Consider the following 12066-nt stretch of genomic DNA (forward strand, 5'->3'; position numbering starts at 1 on the left):
AGTCCGAAATTTATGGGGCCCAACCCTTTATGCCTATATTATAACCGCTTGTACGTTTGACCGAATTGATTGCGCGTTTTGCCGAAATGCATCCCAACACAGCAATACTGCAAAGTTATTTAGTAGATATATAAGACAGGATAGTGCGAAGTATTTTAAAAATTCCTAAGGGGCCCCCAAATAGAAATAAACCACAAACTTGAAAAGCCAGGTCATCTACTTCGTAGTGGCACTGTAATCGTCGGTTCTGCATGGCGTTGCTGTTCGTCGTCGTCGCGCGGTCGTCGTTCGGTGATCGTTTTTCGTAGGCAATATTTAATCCTTATTCTTTGCAGTATTTAATCCTCGTTCTTTCCACGGCGTTACTGTCGGCCGTCGTCGTTCGGTGATCGTTTTTTGTAGGCAATGTTTAATCCTGGTTCTTTCCACGGCGTTGCTGTCGGCCGTCGTCGTTCGGTGATTGTTTTTCCCAGGCAACATTTAATCCTCGTTCTTTGCATGGCGTTGCTGTCGGCCATCGTCGTTCGGTGATCGTTTTTCGTGGGCAATATTTAATCCTCGTTCTTGGTACGCTGTTTGGTAGTAGCTTTTTTTTCCTCTGAATTGGCTCAGACGACTCTTTTTATATGAGTCACTTTTAACCTCGAAAACTGTTCGCTTATTTAAGACAGTTCAAAATTCTGCATCAAATTTGATTTGTAACCCCAATTTATATATTCTGAGGACAAATTTGTATGGTCTGTGCGTAATTGCATCCATATTGTTGGAATTGGCCTTTGTTTATAGTTAGATAAATCACTTCTAGAAGTTCACGTTTGATGTGCAAACCTGCGAAAGAATAGAAGAATAGCTATATTTAGTACTGGCGATTCGAATTTTCATCTTTAAATGATATAAAACCTTAATTCGCTGGTTAAATATTCTATTTCGTAATATTCGCCTCCGACACTGCGTCCGTAAATGAACCTAGTGTCCCGATTTCATTTCCGTCCATTTTACAATCCATTTCAATCCTGGCTAATATCGAAAAGTCTGTTAATCCTTTCTTGTATTTTGTATTTAGGTGTTGCCAGTCTATGCTTTTACGAACTTATTTTTCATTTTTGTATTCCCCATGCAGGCCAACGACTTTTTTATCGTTTTGACTAAAACTCAGTCATGTCCAGAAAAACTTTCGTGCGAGTGAAATTGCTCCACAATTCATGTTCTTTCAGATGGGTTTGTTTCATTAATATATCAGAAAAATAGGACTTGTATCGTGCATGTTTCAAACGGGAGAACATTCGGGAACAACATCGCTCAAACTGTCAGTCTTCAAGTTGGATCAAACCATCAAAAACTTTACAGTAAGCATACTTACATCAATAAAATAGCGGAGAGATCCCTTGTTGAGATTCCTGGAGGCGATCTCGAATGGCTGTTCAATTTTGAGGCACATCAGTCCTTATTCCGAAAGTCATCTTAATAAGCAGCTTTGCTGTCCGATTTCAAACGAGCAATTGTCTATTCAAAGAGGAACGTAAATTGAGTATTAGGAGTAATCTTCAGTCGAAATATACAAGATCTAATCAGGATCTAACTCCTATACCTAAAAATGATAAAATACTCACCAGTTTATTTGAATGGTGCCCTGTATTGAAGAACTTAAATATAGCAGTCATCAAACCATCCACAGGCTCAACCGAGCTCGCATTTCGAAAACGTCTGGTTCTCGCAACGATTTTTGACAAATGAATTAACTTGATTTCGCGAATAAGAATTTAGTCGAGTATTGTATGCATGGGAGGGTCTGGAAATCGTGCATTTCATTGGTTAAGCAGTATCATCGGTACAAATGAACGCAGATGATTGGTTGGATATTTTAAATTGACCATGCAGTCGACGGAGTGAAGTGAACTCGAGCACAGTGTGACTAGCAATATTTGCTATTCACAAAATGAGTAAACAAAGCTAAGAGCAGCGCATTTAAAACAATAGGTAATGAGAGTGAATCTGAGTCTGAATTGCACAAAATTTAAATAGATCATGAATATAATTGTAATAAACAACCGTTATACAGAGTGTCCCAAAAACGTGAAATTATCTCGTTCCTAATCCGCTCTTTTTCGCATTAAACACAAGGAAATTTGATGAAATTCTATTTTAAAACTGTGCTACAACAATTACTTGTTTGTCAGTTGACCCATGATTCCCTTGTTAGTCAAATATCATGGTAATGGCAGTCGTACAGGGTGTCCCAAAGAAAACGCAACCACTTAAATATGCTCTTGTTCGGGTTTGCACCATAGTTCAGCTAAAATGACTTTTAGCATTGTAAATGAAGGATTAAGAGCCATTTCCAGAGGTGCTTATCTATTGCGCTTTAGAGCTGTATTAATGTTCTGCATATTTAAGTGGTTGCTTTTTTTTGGGATCACCCTGTATTTAAAGGTTCGAGCTGAGGACCATGCATGTACCTTGGGGTTTAGCATGGCGTTCAGGCATTCAGATTGCAATAGTAGAATAATTTCTATGTATGTATATTATAGTGCGTTCCAATATAACCAGAGAGCAGCGTGGCAACGTCTTCAAACAAATGTGGAATAACAACTGCCTAAAACTTCGGCTTGTAAAAGCTATACCAGAATGTATAGTAACACTCATGGGTGAGTAACACTCACGGGTAAATCAAAGGCTAGTGGGTAGTCAGCCAAGCAACACGTGAAAATTAAATTGTAAAATAAAGTTGTTTCTGTTCTGTTTAATTATGTTTCTTTTCTGTGGAGATATCACGTTCAAGCGTCGGGGTGAAAGTGCAGAGTGTGTCTTTTTTGAATAACTGAGGACAAATGGATTTTGTCCCCACCGAAGTTTCTGAACAATTGACATTGATTGATGCTATATTTCATATTACAAGCATTCAGATTTCTAGTCAAGAAATAAGATTGTAGTACTCTTATTGTCCCAACTGCAAAATATTTCACCATGTCCTAGAAATACGAAATGGAGTTTAAAGATAAATGAATTTCTGCAGTATACGTATAGCGGCTTACTCTTTGCATATTCCAAAAAATCACGAGTATAGCGCGAAGATCAAAGCGACTTGAAACATGGATGGAAATAGCGCATAGGCATTGTCATGGTAGTATCTTAAGATTCTTTAAAGTGTGTAATGCATTCACCCATAGAATAGAGTGATTCACCCATCCTCGAGATGTTTGCGACGCGGTCTTACCTCGTATGCCCTTCACAGCCTCGTTCCCCTGGCACGTGTTTGCCCTTCATATACGACGCCTGTCTTGTGTTTGTCACTTCCAGAAACCACAGTTTCTTTTGCAAATTTCTGTTTTCATCGGTGCTAAACATTGGAAAGTCGGCGATGGACAATAAGATAACGATTGAACTTCTAGAACTCTTAGCGAGATGATTCTAACCGGACATTAGACATATCTAGCACGATTTTCTTTGCATTAAGGGGAGCGAGACCTTAAGAATTTCTCGTCGTGGGGTGCGATATCGAGGTTATTTGGGAATTGATCGTTTGGCTTTTAAAATAGACATGCCGCACGTAGTGTAATAGGGCTTTTGTTCTGGTTTTCATACAGGTATATGGCTTCTCTTCCCACCCTCAAATATATATAACATTTGCCAATATATTTTGATGAAATTTAATTTCGATTATCGTTGACATGTACAATATGGCTAGGAGCGTCACCTGATAATAATGCACTAGAGTTGAACAAATGTGCTGATTCATGTACGCTTAGCGGACCTATTTTTGATTTAGAAACACGAACTTGGTTCGGTATGAAGACCTAAAAAAGACAATCCCTCAGCAAGTTTACACTATTCGAGAGTAAAACGGTGAACTGTGTGAGATTTTTCATTTTTAGAGAACTATAACTTGTCTTAGATAATAGTTAACTAAAGTTAGATAATAGTTACAATTTAACACAGAAGAAGTGACAAATTTCAAAACTTTATTTCAAAATGCCTATCGGCAGTAGTACAAGTTCCAAAACCACTATTTTGAGTGGTCTAATACACATAATTTTATATACATGCTTAGATTTTTCTGCAATAATATTAACAGTTTGTATACAACATTGTCTAACAGTTATTGGTTAAAATTTAACTCACCATGGCAAATAATGTAGCCTAGGTATATTTGACAAAGTTTTGACTGGAGTAATTCAAAACAGAAATTTTGTTAAAATGTAATTGAGTATGCTTTCAAATACAATGGAAGGTTCAATTGTTTTTTAATACTGAATATACACTATGAAATTCACGTATACGCTGATGTTAGCACACATGATGTTTTATGGATGATAGAAATTAATCAGATCTAGTAATTTACCTTTTTACAGAGCTTTGGGGTCATAATTAGAATCTTAGTAAGGTTTGCATAAAACCACATAGACTATACATGTTCTATTCACATAGTGAAATAGTGGATTCTAACATCTCAAATAATGAGACAACTTTGAAGAAAATTAATTCACAGATTATGAATCAGATGTTTTATGTACCAACTGACTCAACAGAAGTCACAACAGAAATAAGTCTATTTTGACATTGCCAGAAGTGTAATTCCAGCTGCTCCAATAGCACCCATTGCAAGTACTCCAGTCCAAAATGACTTTGGTGGTTTGTTTCCATTAAAATGATTCACAAATCCATCCTATGTATAAAGAATATAAATATTTAAAACCTTATGCACATTTTTTTATTTCCCACTTTTTTTTTCAAACACACGGGAAATTGTGTCTGGTGAGCTTGGTATTAACAGTCGGAAGGCTTGGATTTACAGTCAATTTCATATCACTTTTGCCAAAATATTTTTTAATACTAGTTTCATTACAAAGCTTCTGATTGCTACAAAAATAAAGACAGGCAATCAAATGCAACCTCGTTTTAAATCCATATGCATTGACTTTCAAGCTAACTCAAAGTAAACTTGTGAATTCCGAATAAACTTCAGAATATTTTGGTGAAAGTTTGTATGTTCATTGGACTATAATCAGGTAAACACTTCAAAATATGACAGACTTTCCCAATTAATCAAATTAATCAATGTACGAAATCTGTTGAAATATAATCTTCCCAATATTAAAGTAAACAATATTATTTGGCAGTGAAGGTCACTTCTATGAACTGCTAATTTGTTTTTACACAGCATCAAGAAGTTTTAACAGCTCTTGAACTGTGTATATAGTCTTTAATTACCAACAGCAATTGTTGATATTTAAATGCATGACTGGAGACTAAAGCCAACCTCCACAGTGTTGATCAGATGATGACACCAGAAAATTAACAATTGTGGTCACATCACAAGACTACCCAGTTGGTTGGTAGCCAAGGTCCAATCACCTGACATGGTTTGCTATGTCTGGAAAATTGTTATATCATTGAAACTAGGAATATTCATATAAACACATCATATATCCCGTGGTTCAGGTTCCTTTCACTTTAGACAATTTCATTTTTTTATACCTATCGTCATATCTGGTAAAAATTCTAGCTATGGTCGAAATTTCAACAGAATATCATTTAGTCTAAACAAAAACAACCGAAATTATATTGACACGATTAACAAATACTGTAAAATATGTGATATTATTTTACTATTACAGAAGCAATTTACATACCCAGCCACCTTTTTCAATTATCCAAATGATGAGATGCACACGGAAGATATCTAAAAGCCAGTCAATGACTTCAAGCACCATTTCAGGGCGTTCTTCCTCAACAAAATGATGAGCTACAACGCCAGAGAACGTTATGAGCGAAACTATTCTTCCCCAATTCACTTCATTACTGAATATCTCCTCCGAAATGCTGTTAAAATTTTTCTGTGCTTCAAAATCTGACAAATCTACTCTGAAGCATATTTGCTGGAAGAGCTGTTCGTGTTGGCTTTCTAGGTTCATAGCGAGAGACCGAAGACTATTGGCTCTGTTGCTTGGTTGGACTGGTGGAACTAAAATCTCACGGGGAAGTCCGCGCAAACAGGACTGCTTGAATTTGGATCTCAAACGGAAGCCGACATAGTCAACGACTAAATCTCTAGTTTCTTTCAAAAAAGCTTTAACAAAAGGCTCAGTATACTCCTCAGTTGGGCTTTCTTGGCTATCCGAAGACGAACAATCGCTACACGAGTCGAATGACATTATACAACTTTTGAACTTCAGTAATGGCTGCCGCGACACACTCTTTCCCAAACTTTGGTAACTTTGAGTTCTAGAGTTTCCTCCTCACATGTAAGACAACAAGTAATTCCAAGGCCTTCAGTAAGTTTTTAGTGGATAGGCTTCGAACTTCCTTTAAAAAAATTCATCTATATCAGACTATAACAGACATATATGCAGACTGTTGTATCTTGCTTCACGCAGTACAAACAGCACAAAACGTAAACACAATAATAAAATGAAACCACAAGATTTCATCATGAATACTCACTGTCTAGTCTTGAATAGAAGTTGTAGAATAAGCACTAGTATTTACAACACAGGGATTGATTGTACAGGTTAGAAACAAGTAAAAGAGATTTAAGAAAGGGTAATATATCGTTGGAACCGTACTTCAACTTCGACACAGTCAAACGCGAAGCAACGAACTGGTGGTAAAATACATGATGATTGACATTTGACATCGGTCTCCAGGGACCAGCCAATCAAATGGAAAGAAAAAATAACAATTCAATCTGATTGGCTGTAGAAAAGTAAGAAAACATCTGGCTTATTTTTCAGTCGCGACATATGAGAAAGCAAAGAAAAGTTTGTTTACATTTCGAGGACACGGATTAAAATTCAGAAAATTGCAAGTCATGACAAAAATTTGCGCTTAAACACTTTATTCCTTTTTCAGGCCCAACCTCACTTACAGGACGTAATTTTCATGAATTTCGTTGTTGTCAATTAATATTGTTATTGAAATTTAATTCCTTGGGTACGAGGTTGACCCGACATTTCCTGTTTTCTTTTTCATCAATACACAGTGAATTCGGAGTACTGACTGTAGCGCTGTGACTATACTGTGTTCAGGGAACATTTTCCAATAGTATCTCCTAATTACCTGCCTGACCTCTGTTCCATAATCCCCCGTATTGCCCGTAATGCATGAAAATGGGGTGAACAGTGTGTAATTTTAAATATTTACAATTTACAACCACAAAGTAAATATCCAACACTATTTAGAAATAATCTCATTCACTCGGACTGTAAATCAGCAGTGGGCTTTTTTATAAGTACACTCAGTGAGAGAAAAATGAATGGTCTTGCGGTTTTCCGCACGCTAATTCATTTAAAATAATTTACATAGTCTCCATGGAATGAAGCATTTTGATTTGCTGAGATGAACCAATGCTATCAATAATAGGTACATTTTTCGCGGGAAACTGGGAAGGCCAAGTCGCCAAGATCAAAACATTGTAGATACGTTGTTTTACAGTGACCAGTCGATTTTCAATTATTATATCGCGACAAACCCGATTTGCTGGAGTTCTTTAAATTTGGACTTAGAGTCATAAGTCAGTATAATAACGAATAAAAGCTGCTTTTGCTGTGAACAGTGAGCCGATCGCGTGGGAAATTAATAGTATTTGTCCTCAACAGACAACAGGTATAAAACTCGACCTGCTCAAACTTGTTTGATTTTTTATTACATCATTCAATAATATGCTTGCGATCAATTCGTAAGGTTGAATATGTTTCTTCCTTCTTGTAGCTGTGGTTAACTATTTAGGATTTTCCGGAAAGAAGAAGTTTTGGGTAATATTTAAAGCCATTTTCCAAACTAGCAACAAACATTTGTCAAAAGGCCCTTCGCGTGCCAAAAATGAACTCGATGCAAGAAAGTACGCAATCGGACGACGAGAAAAAGGATTCAAGGACAACTATATTGAACAAGAAAAAGAACACTTGCAAAGAGATCGGGCAAATCCTTTCTCGGGTAGGAGACCAATTCGAACAACGTTTTTCGCCCAGACATGTTGGTGCTCGTGCAGCTTCAAAAAATTCGAGATGGGTTACGAAAACGACGCCGACGGATTTATAATAAAGTATTGAAACTCAGAACTATAACACATTTGTAAATATGACAAAATCTTTTTTGTGGAATTATGTATATATATAGCTACAATTAATTAGTATTTTAATGCTTTGAAAAGCATTTATTTCAGATTTCAATTGCTTGATATATTGAATTTGGATGAATAATCAACCAAGTTTTCTAAGTTTACATTAACTTATTCAAGAATATACCTATTCAGAGCAGACCAGCTCAAGTATAAGAATTGTGTTCTAGTTTTCAGAATTCTTATGGACTCGTATGTTTTTGTAAATAACTTTTTTACTTTGCTGGACAAAATGGCTATCTGTAAAACAAGGAACGGGGAATCGGGGAAAGGAATGAGGAAAGGAACGGGGAACGGCAAAACAAGGAAAAGCGGACAAAAGGAATGAGAAAAGCCGGAATCTGTAAAACAAGGAATGAGAAAAGCCGGAATCTGTAAAACAAGGAATGGAAAAGCCGGAATCTGTAAAACAAGGAATGGGAAAAGCCGGAATCTGTAAAAAAGGAATGAGAAAAGCCGGAATCTGTAAAACAAGGAATGAGAAAAGCCGGAATCTGTAAAACAAGGAATGGAAAAGCCGGAATCTGTAAAACAAGGAATGAGAAAAGCCGGAATCTGTAAAACCAGGAATGGGAAAAGCCGGAATCTGTAAAACAAGGAATGGGAAAAGCCGGAATCTGTAAAACAAGGAATGAGAAAAGCCGGAATCTGTAAAACAAGGAATGAGAAAAGCCGGAATCTGTAAAACAAGGAATGGGAAAAGCCGGAATCTGTAAAACAAGGAATGAGAAAAGCCGGAATCTGTAAAACCAGGAATGGGAAAAGCCGGAATCTGTAAAACAAGGAATGAGAAAAGCCGGAATCTGTAAAACAAGGAATGGGAAAAGCCGGAATCTGTAAAACCAGGAATGAGAAAAGCCGGAATCTGTAAAACCAGGAATGAGAAAAGCCGGAATCTGTAAAACCAGGAATGAGAAAAGCCGGAATCTGTAAAACCTGGAATGGGAAAAGTTTGTAACTAAATTAGTTACAATTTCCGCGCGTAATACAAAATATGCTAATTTGACATGGCTATATTTTCCGTATTTTACCAAATTTCGCAGCCAAACTTAGCATTTCCACTAATTCAAGTACGCTTAATTCTTTTATCTGTTATATGGAACATAAACTGCATTCTTTTGTGGGCGAAGGAATATAAATACATATATAATTATACAAACGATGAAACGATCACAAGGACTGACAAGGTTAGTTTGCAAACAGTTAAATTTGTTGATTTGGTCTTATTCATAAACCTACAAAGTGGAGCTTTGCGCGTTGCTATATATCTACCGTTTAATATCTACATTGCTATTGAAATTGAATAATGTTTGGTTGGAAATGAAAACTTTTTGGATCCAAATTTGAATTTCCAAATTTTCATATGAATTGCATACTGCATGATATAAAATATGCAAGAACAACTTCATTGAATACACAATATATTTTCTTTTTTCTATATTCAGTTCATTGTATTTACAACTACCTAATATATCAGTATAAATCTATGCAAACAACAATTTTGCTCCATTTAATACATACATGTTAAGCTTATTTTGCAATATATATTTGTCATAGTTCATGGTAACAGCTTATCATTATTGAATCAGATTACCCCTGAACAATGCACTACACTTTTGTTGTCCCAAATATAATATAATTTTGCTTGTAAGTAAAATTGTATAGAAAATGAAAATATTTTAGTGCATTTTGTACCTTAATTAACTCAGATTATAATTAAACAGTTACCATGCATTCTCACCCAAGGTTTTAATGACTGGAGGCTGATTAAAAATATACAATAATAATCTGTAAGTAACTAACAGTTGCAATTAATTAAAATCTTGTCTCTTTGAGAACAACTTTGTGTTGGGATGGAATTTTGGAATATATCCTATTGTTGTTTACATACTGTAGAGTAGATTTATATTAAGTAGCAGCAAATACAATATACTGGTAATATTATAAAATTTAACAACATATCTCAATTATTTTATCAGTTATATGGAACATAAACTGAATTATTTTGTGGAGGAAGGATTGAAGGAATATATAATACATATATAATTATGCAAACAACAATTAATTTTGCTGCACTTAATACATTATTTTGCACTATATAGTCATAGTTCATAGTAAAAGCTTTTCATATTGAATCATGCTAGCCTAGAAAACCACAGCTAGGTTTTCCCTACACAATTTCTAATGCATTTTTATTTGAATAAGTTATTTGTAAAAGTAAATGCTGGTTGGAAATTATACTTTTCTAAACAAGACCTAGGGTATATTCCAAAATTCCATCCCAACACAAAGTTGTTCTCAAAGAGCCAAGATTTTAATTAATTGCAACTGTTAGTTACTTACAGATTATTATTGTATATTTTTAATCAGCCTCCAGTCATTAAAACCTTGGGTGAGAATGGTAACTGTTTAATTATATTCTGAGTTAATTAAGGTACAAAATGCACTAAAATATTTTCATTTTCTATACAATTTTACTTACAAGCAAAATTATATTATATTTGGGACAACAAAAGTGTAGTGCATTGTTCAGGGGTAATCTGATTCAATAATGATAAGCTGTTACAATGAACTATGACAAATATATATTGCAAAATAAGCTTAACATGTATGTATTAAATGGAGCAAAATTGTTGTTTGCATAGATTTATACTGATATATTAGGTAGTTGTAAATACAATGAACTGAATATAGAAAAAAATATATATATTGTGTATTTAATGAAGTTGTTCTTGCATATTTTATATCATGCAGTATGCAATTCATATGAAAATTTGGAAATTCAAATTTGGATCCAAAAAGTTTTCATTTCCAACCAAACATTATTCAATTTCAATAGCAATGTAGATATTAAACGGTAGATAGCAACGCGCAAAGCTCCACTTTGTAGGTTTATGAATAAGACAAATCAACAAATTTAACTGTTTGCAAACTAACCTTGTCAGTCCTTGTGATCGTTTCATCGTTTGTATAATTATATATGTATTATATATTCCTTCGCCCACAAAAGAATGCAGTTTATGTTCCATATAACAGATAAAAGAATTAAGCGTACTTGAATTAGTGGAAATGCTAAGTTTGGCTGCGAAATTTGGTAAAATACGGAAAATATAGCCATGTCAAATTAGCATATTTTGTATTACGCGCGGAAATTGTAACTAATTTAGTTACAAACTTTTCCCATTCCAGGTTTTACAGATTCCGGCTTTTCCCATTCCTGGTTTTACAGATTCCGGCTTTTCTCATTCCTGGTTTTACAGATTCCGGCTTTTCTCATTCCTGGTTTTACAGATTCCGGCTTTTCTCATTCCTTGTTTTACAGATTCCGGCTTTTCTCATTCCTGGTTTTACAGATTCCGGCTTTTCTCATTCTTGGTTTTACAGATTCAGGCTTTTCTCATTCCTTGTTTTACAGATTCCGGCTTTTCTCATTCCTTGTTTTACAGATTCCGGCTTTTCCCATTCCTGGTTTTACAGATTCCGGCTTTTCTCATTCCTTGTTTTACAGATTCCGGCTTTTCCCATTCCTTGTTTTACAGATTCCGGCTTTTCTCATTCCTTGTTTTACAGATTCCGGCTTTTCCCATTCCTGGTTTTACAGATTCCGGCTTTTCTCATTCCTTGTTTTACAGATTCCGGCTTTTCCCATTCCTTGTTTTACAGATTCCGGCTTTTCTCATTCCTTGTTTTACAGATTCCGGCTTTTCTCATTCCTTGTTTTACAGATTCCGGCTTTTCTCATTCCTTGTTTTGCCGTTCCCCGTTCCTTTCCTCATTCCTTTCCCCGATTCCCCGTTCCTTGTTTTACAGATAGCCGGACAAAATAACGTGTCAAATAGTATCCTTAAAATTAATATGTGTATAAATTATTTACAATAAACCACGACATCTGTCAATGATGATACTTGGTACTTGGGTGGACATGATTTTAAATCTTTAGGCCGTAAAAC

The 12066-nt window shown here is 35.3% G+C and overlaps 1 protein-coding gene across 1 annotated transcript; it reads right to left on the bottom strand.

Annotated features, from left to right (window-relative positions):
- Nucleotides 1–3976: 3976 nt before the first annotated feature.
- On the bottom strand, nucleotides 3977–6612 carry LOC114521981 (bcl-2-like protein 2). The gene is made up of 3 exons (XM_028542567.1): nucleotides 6442–6612; nucleotides 5631–6303; nucleotides 3977–4663 (listed from the first exon to the last, which is right to left on the bottom strand). The coding sequence occupies exons 2-3, from the start codon at nucleotides 6150–6152 to the stop codon at nucleotides 4547–4549; spliced, it is 639 nt and encodes a 212-aa protein (XP_028398368.1). The 5' UTR covers nucleotides 6153–6303; nucleotides 6442–6612; the 3' UTR covers nucleotides 3977–4546.
- Nucleotides 6613–12066: the final 5454 nt, after the last annotated feature.

The sequence above is a fragment of the Dendronephthya gigantea genome, unplaced genomic scaffold (genome assembly GCF_004324835.1).
Source record: "Dendronephthya gigantea isolate DGI-Jeju-01 unplaced genomic scaffold, DenGig_1.0 000021F, whole genome shotgun sequence".
NCBI lineage: Eukaryota > Metazoa > Cnidaria > Anthozoa > Malacalcyonacea > Nephtheidae > Dendronephthya > Dendronephthya gigantea.

Bases quoted from the DNA above. Each gene is read 5' to 3' on its own strand.
- LOC114521981 (XM_028542567.1), bottom strand. From the start codon at position 6,152: ATGTCATTCGACTCGTGTAGCGATTGTTCGTCTTCGGATAGCCAAGAA. The intron at 4,664-5,630 runs GTATGTAAATTG...CTTTATACATAG, and splicing joins TAATTGAAAAAGGTGGCTGG to GATGGATTTGTGAATCATTT.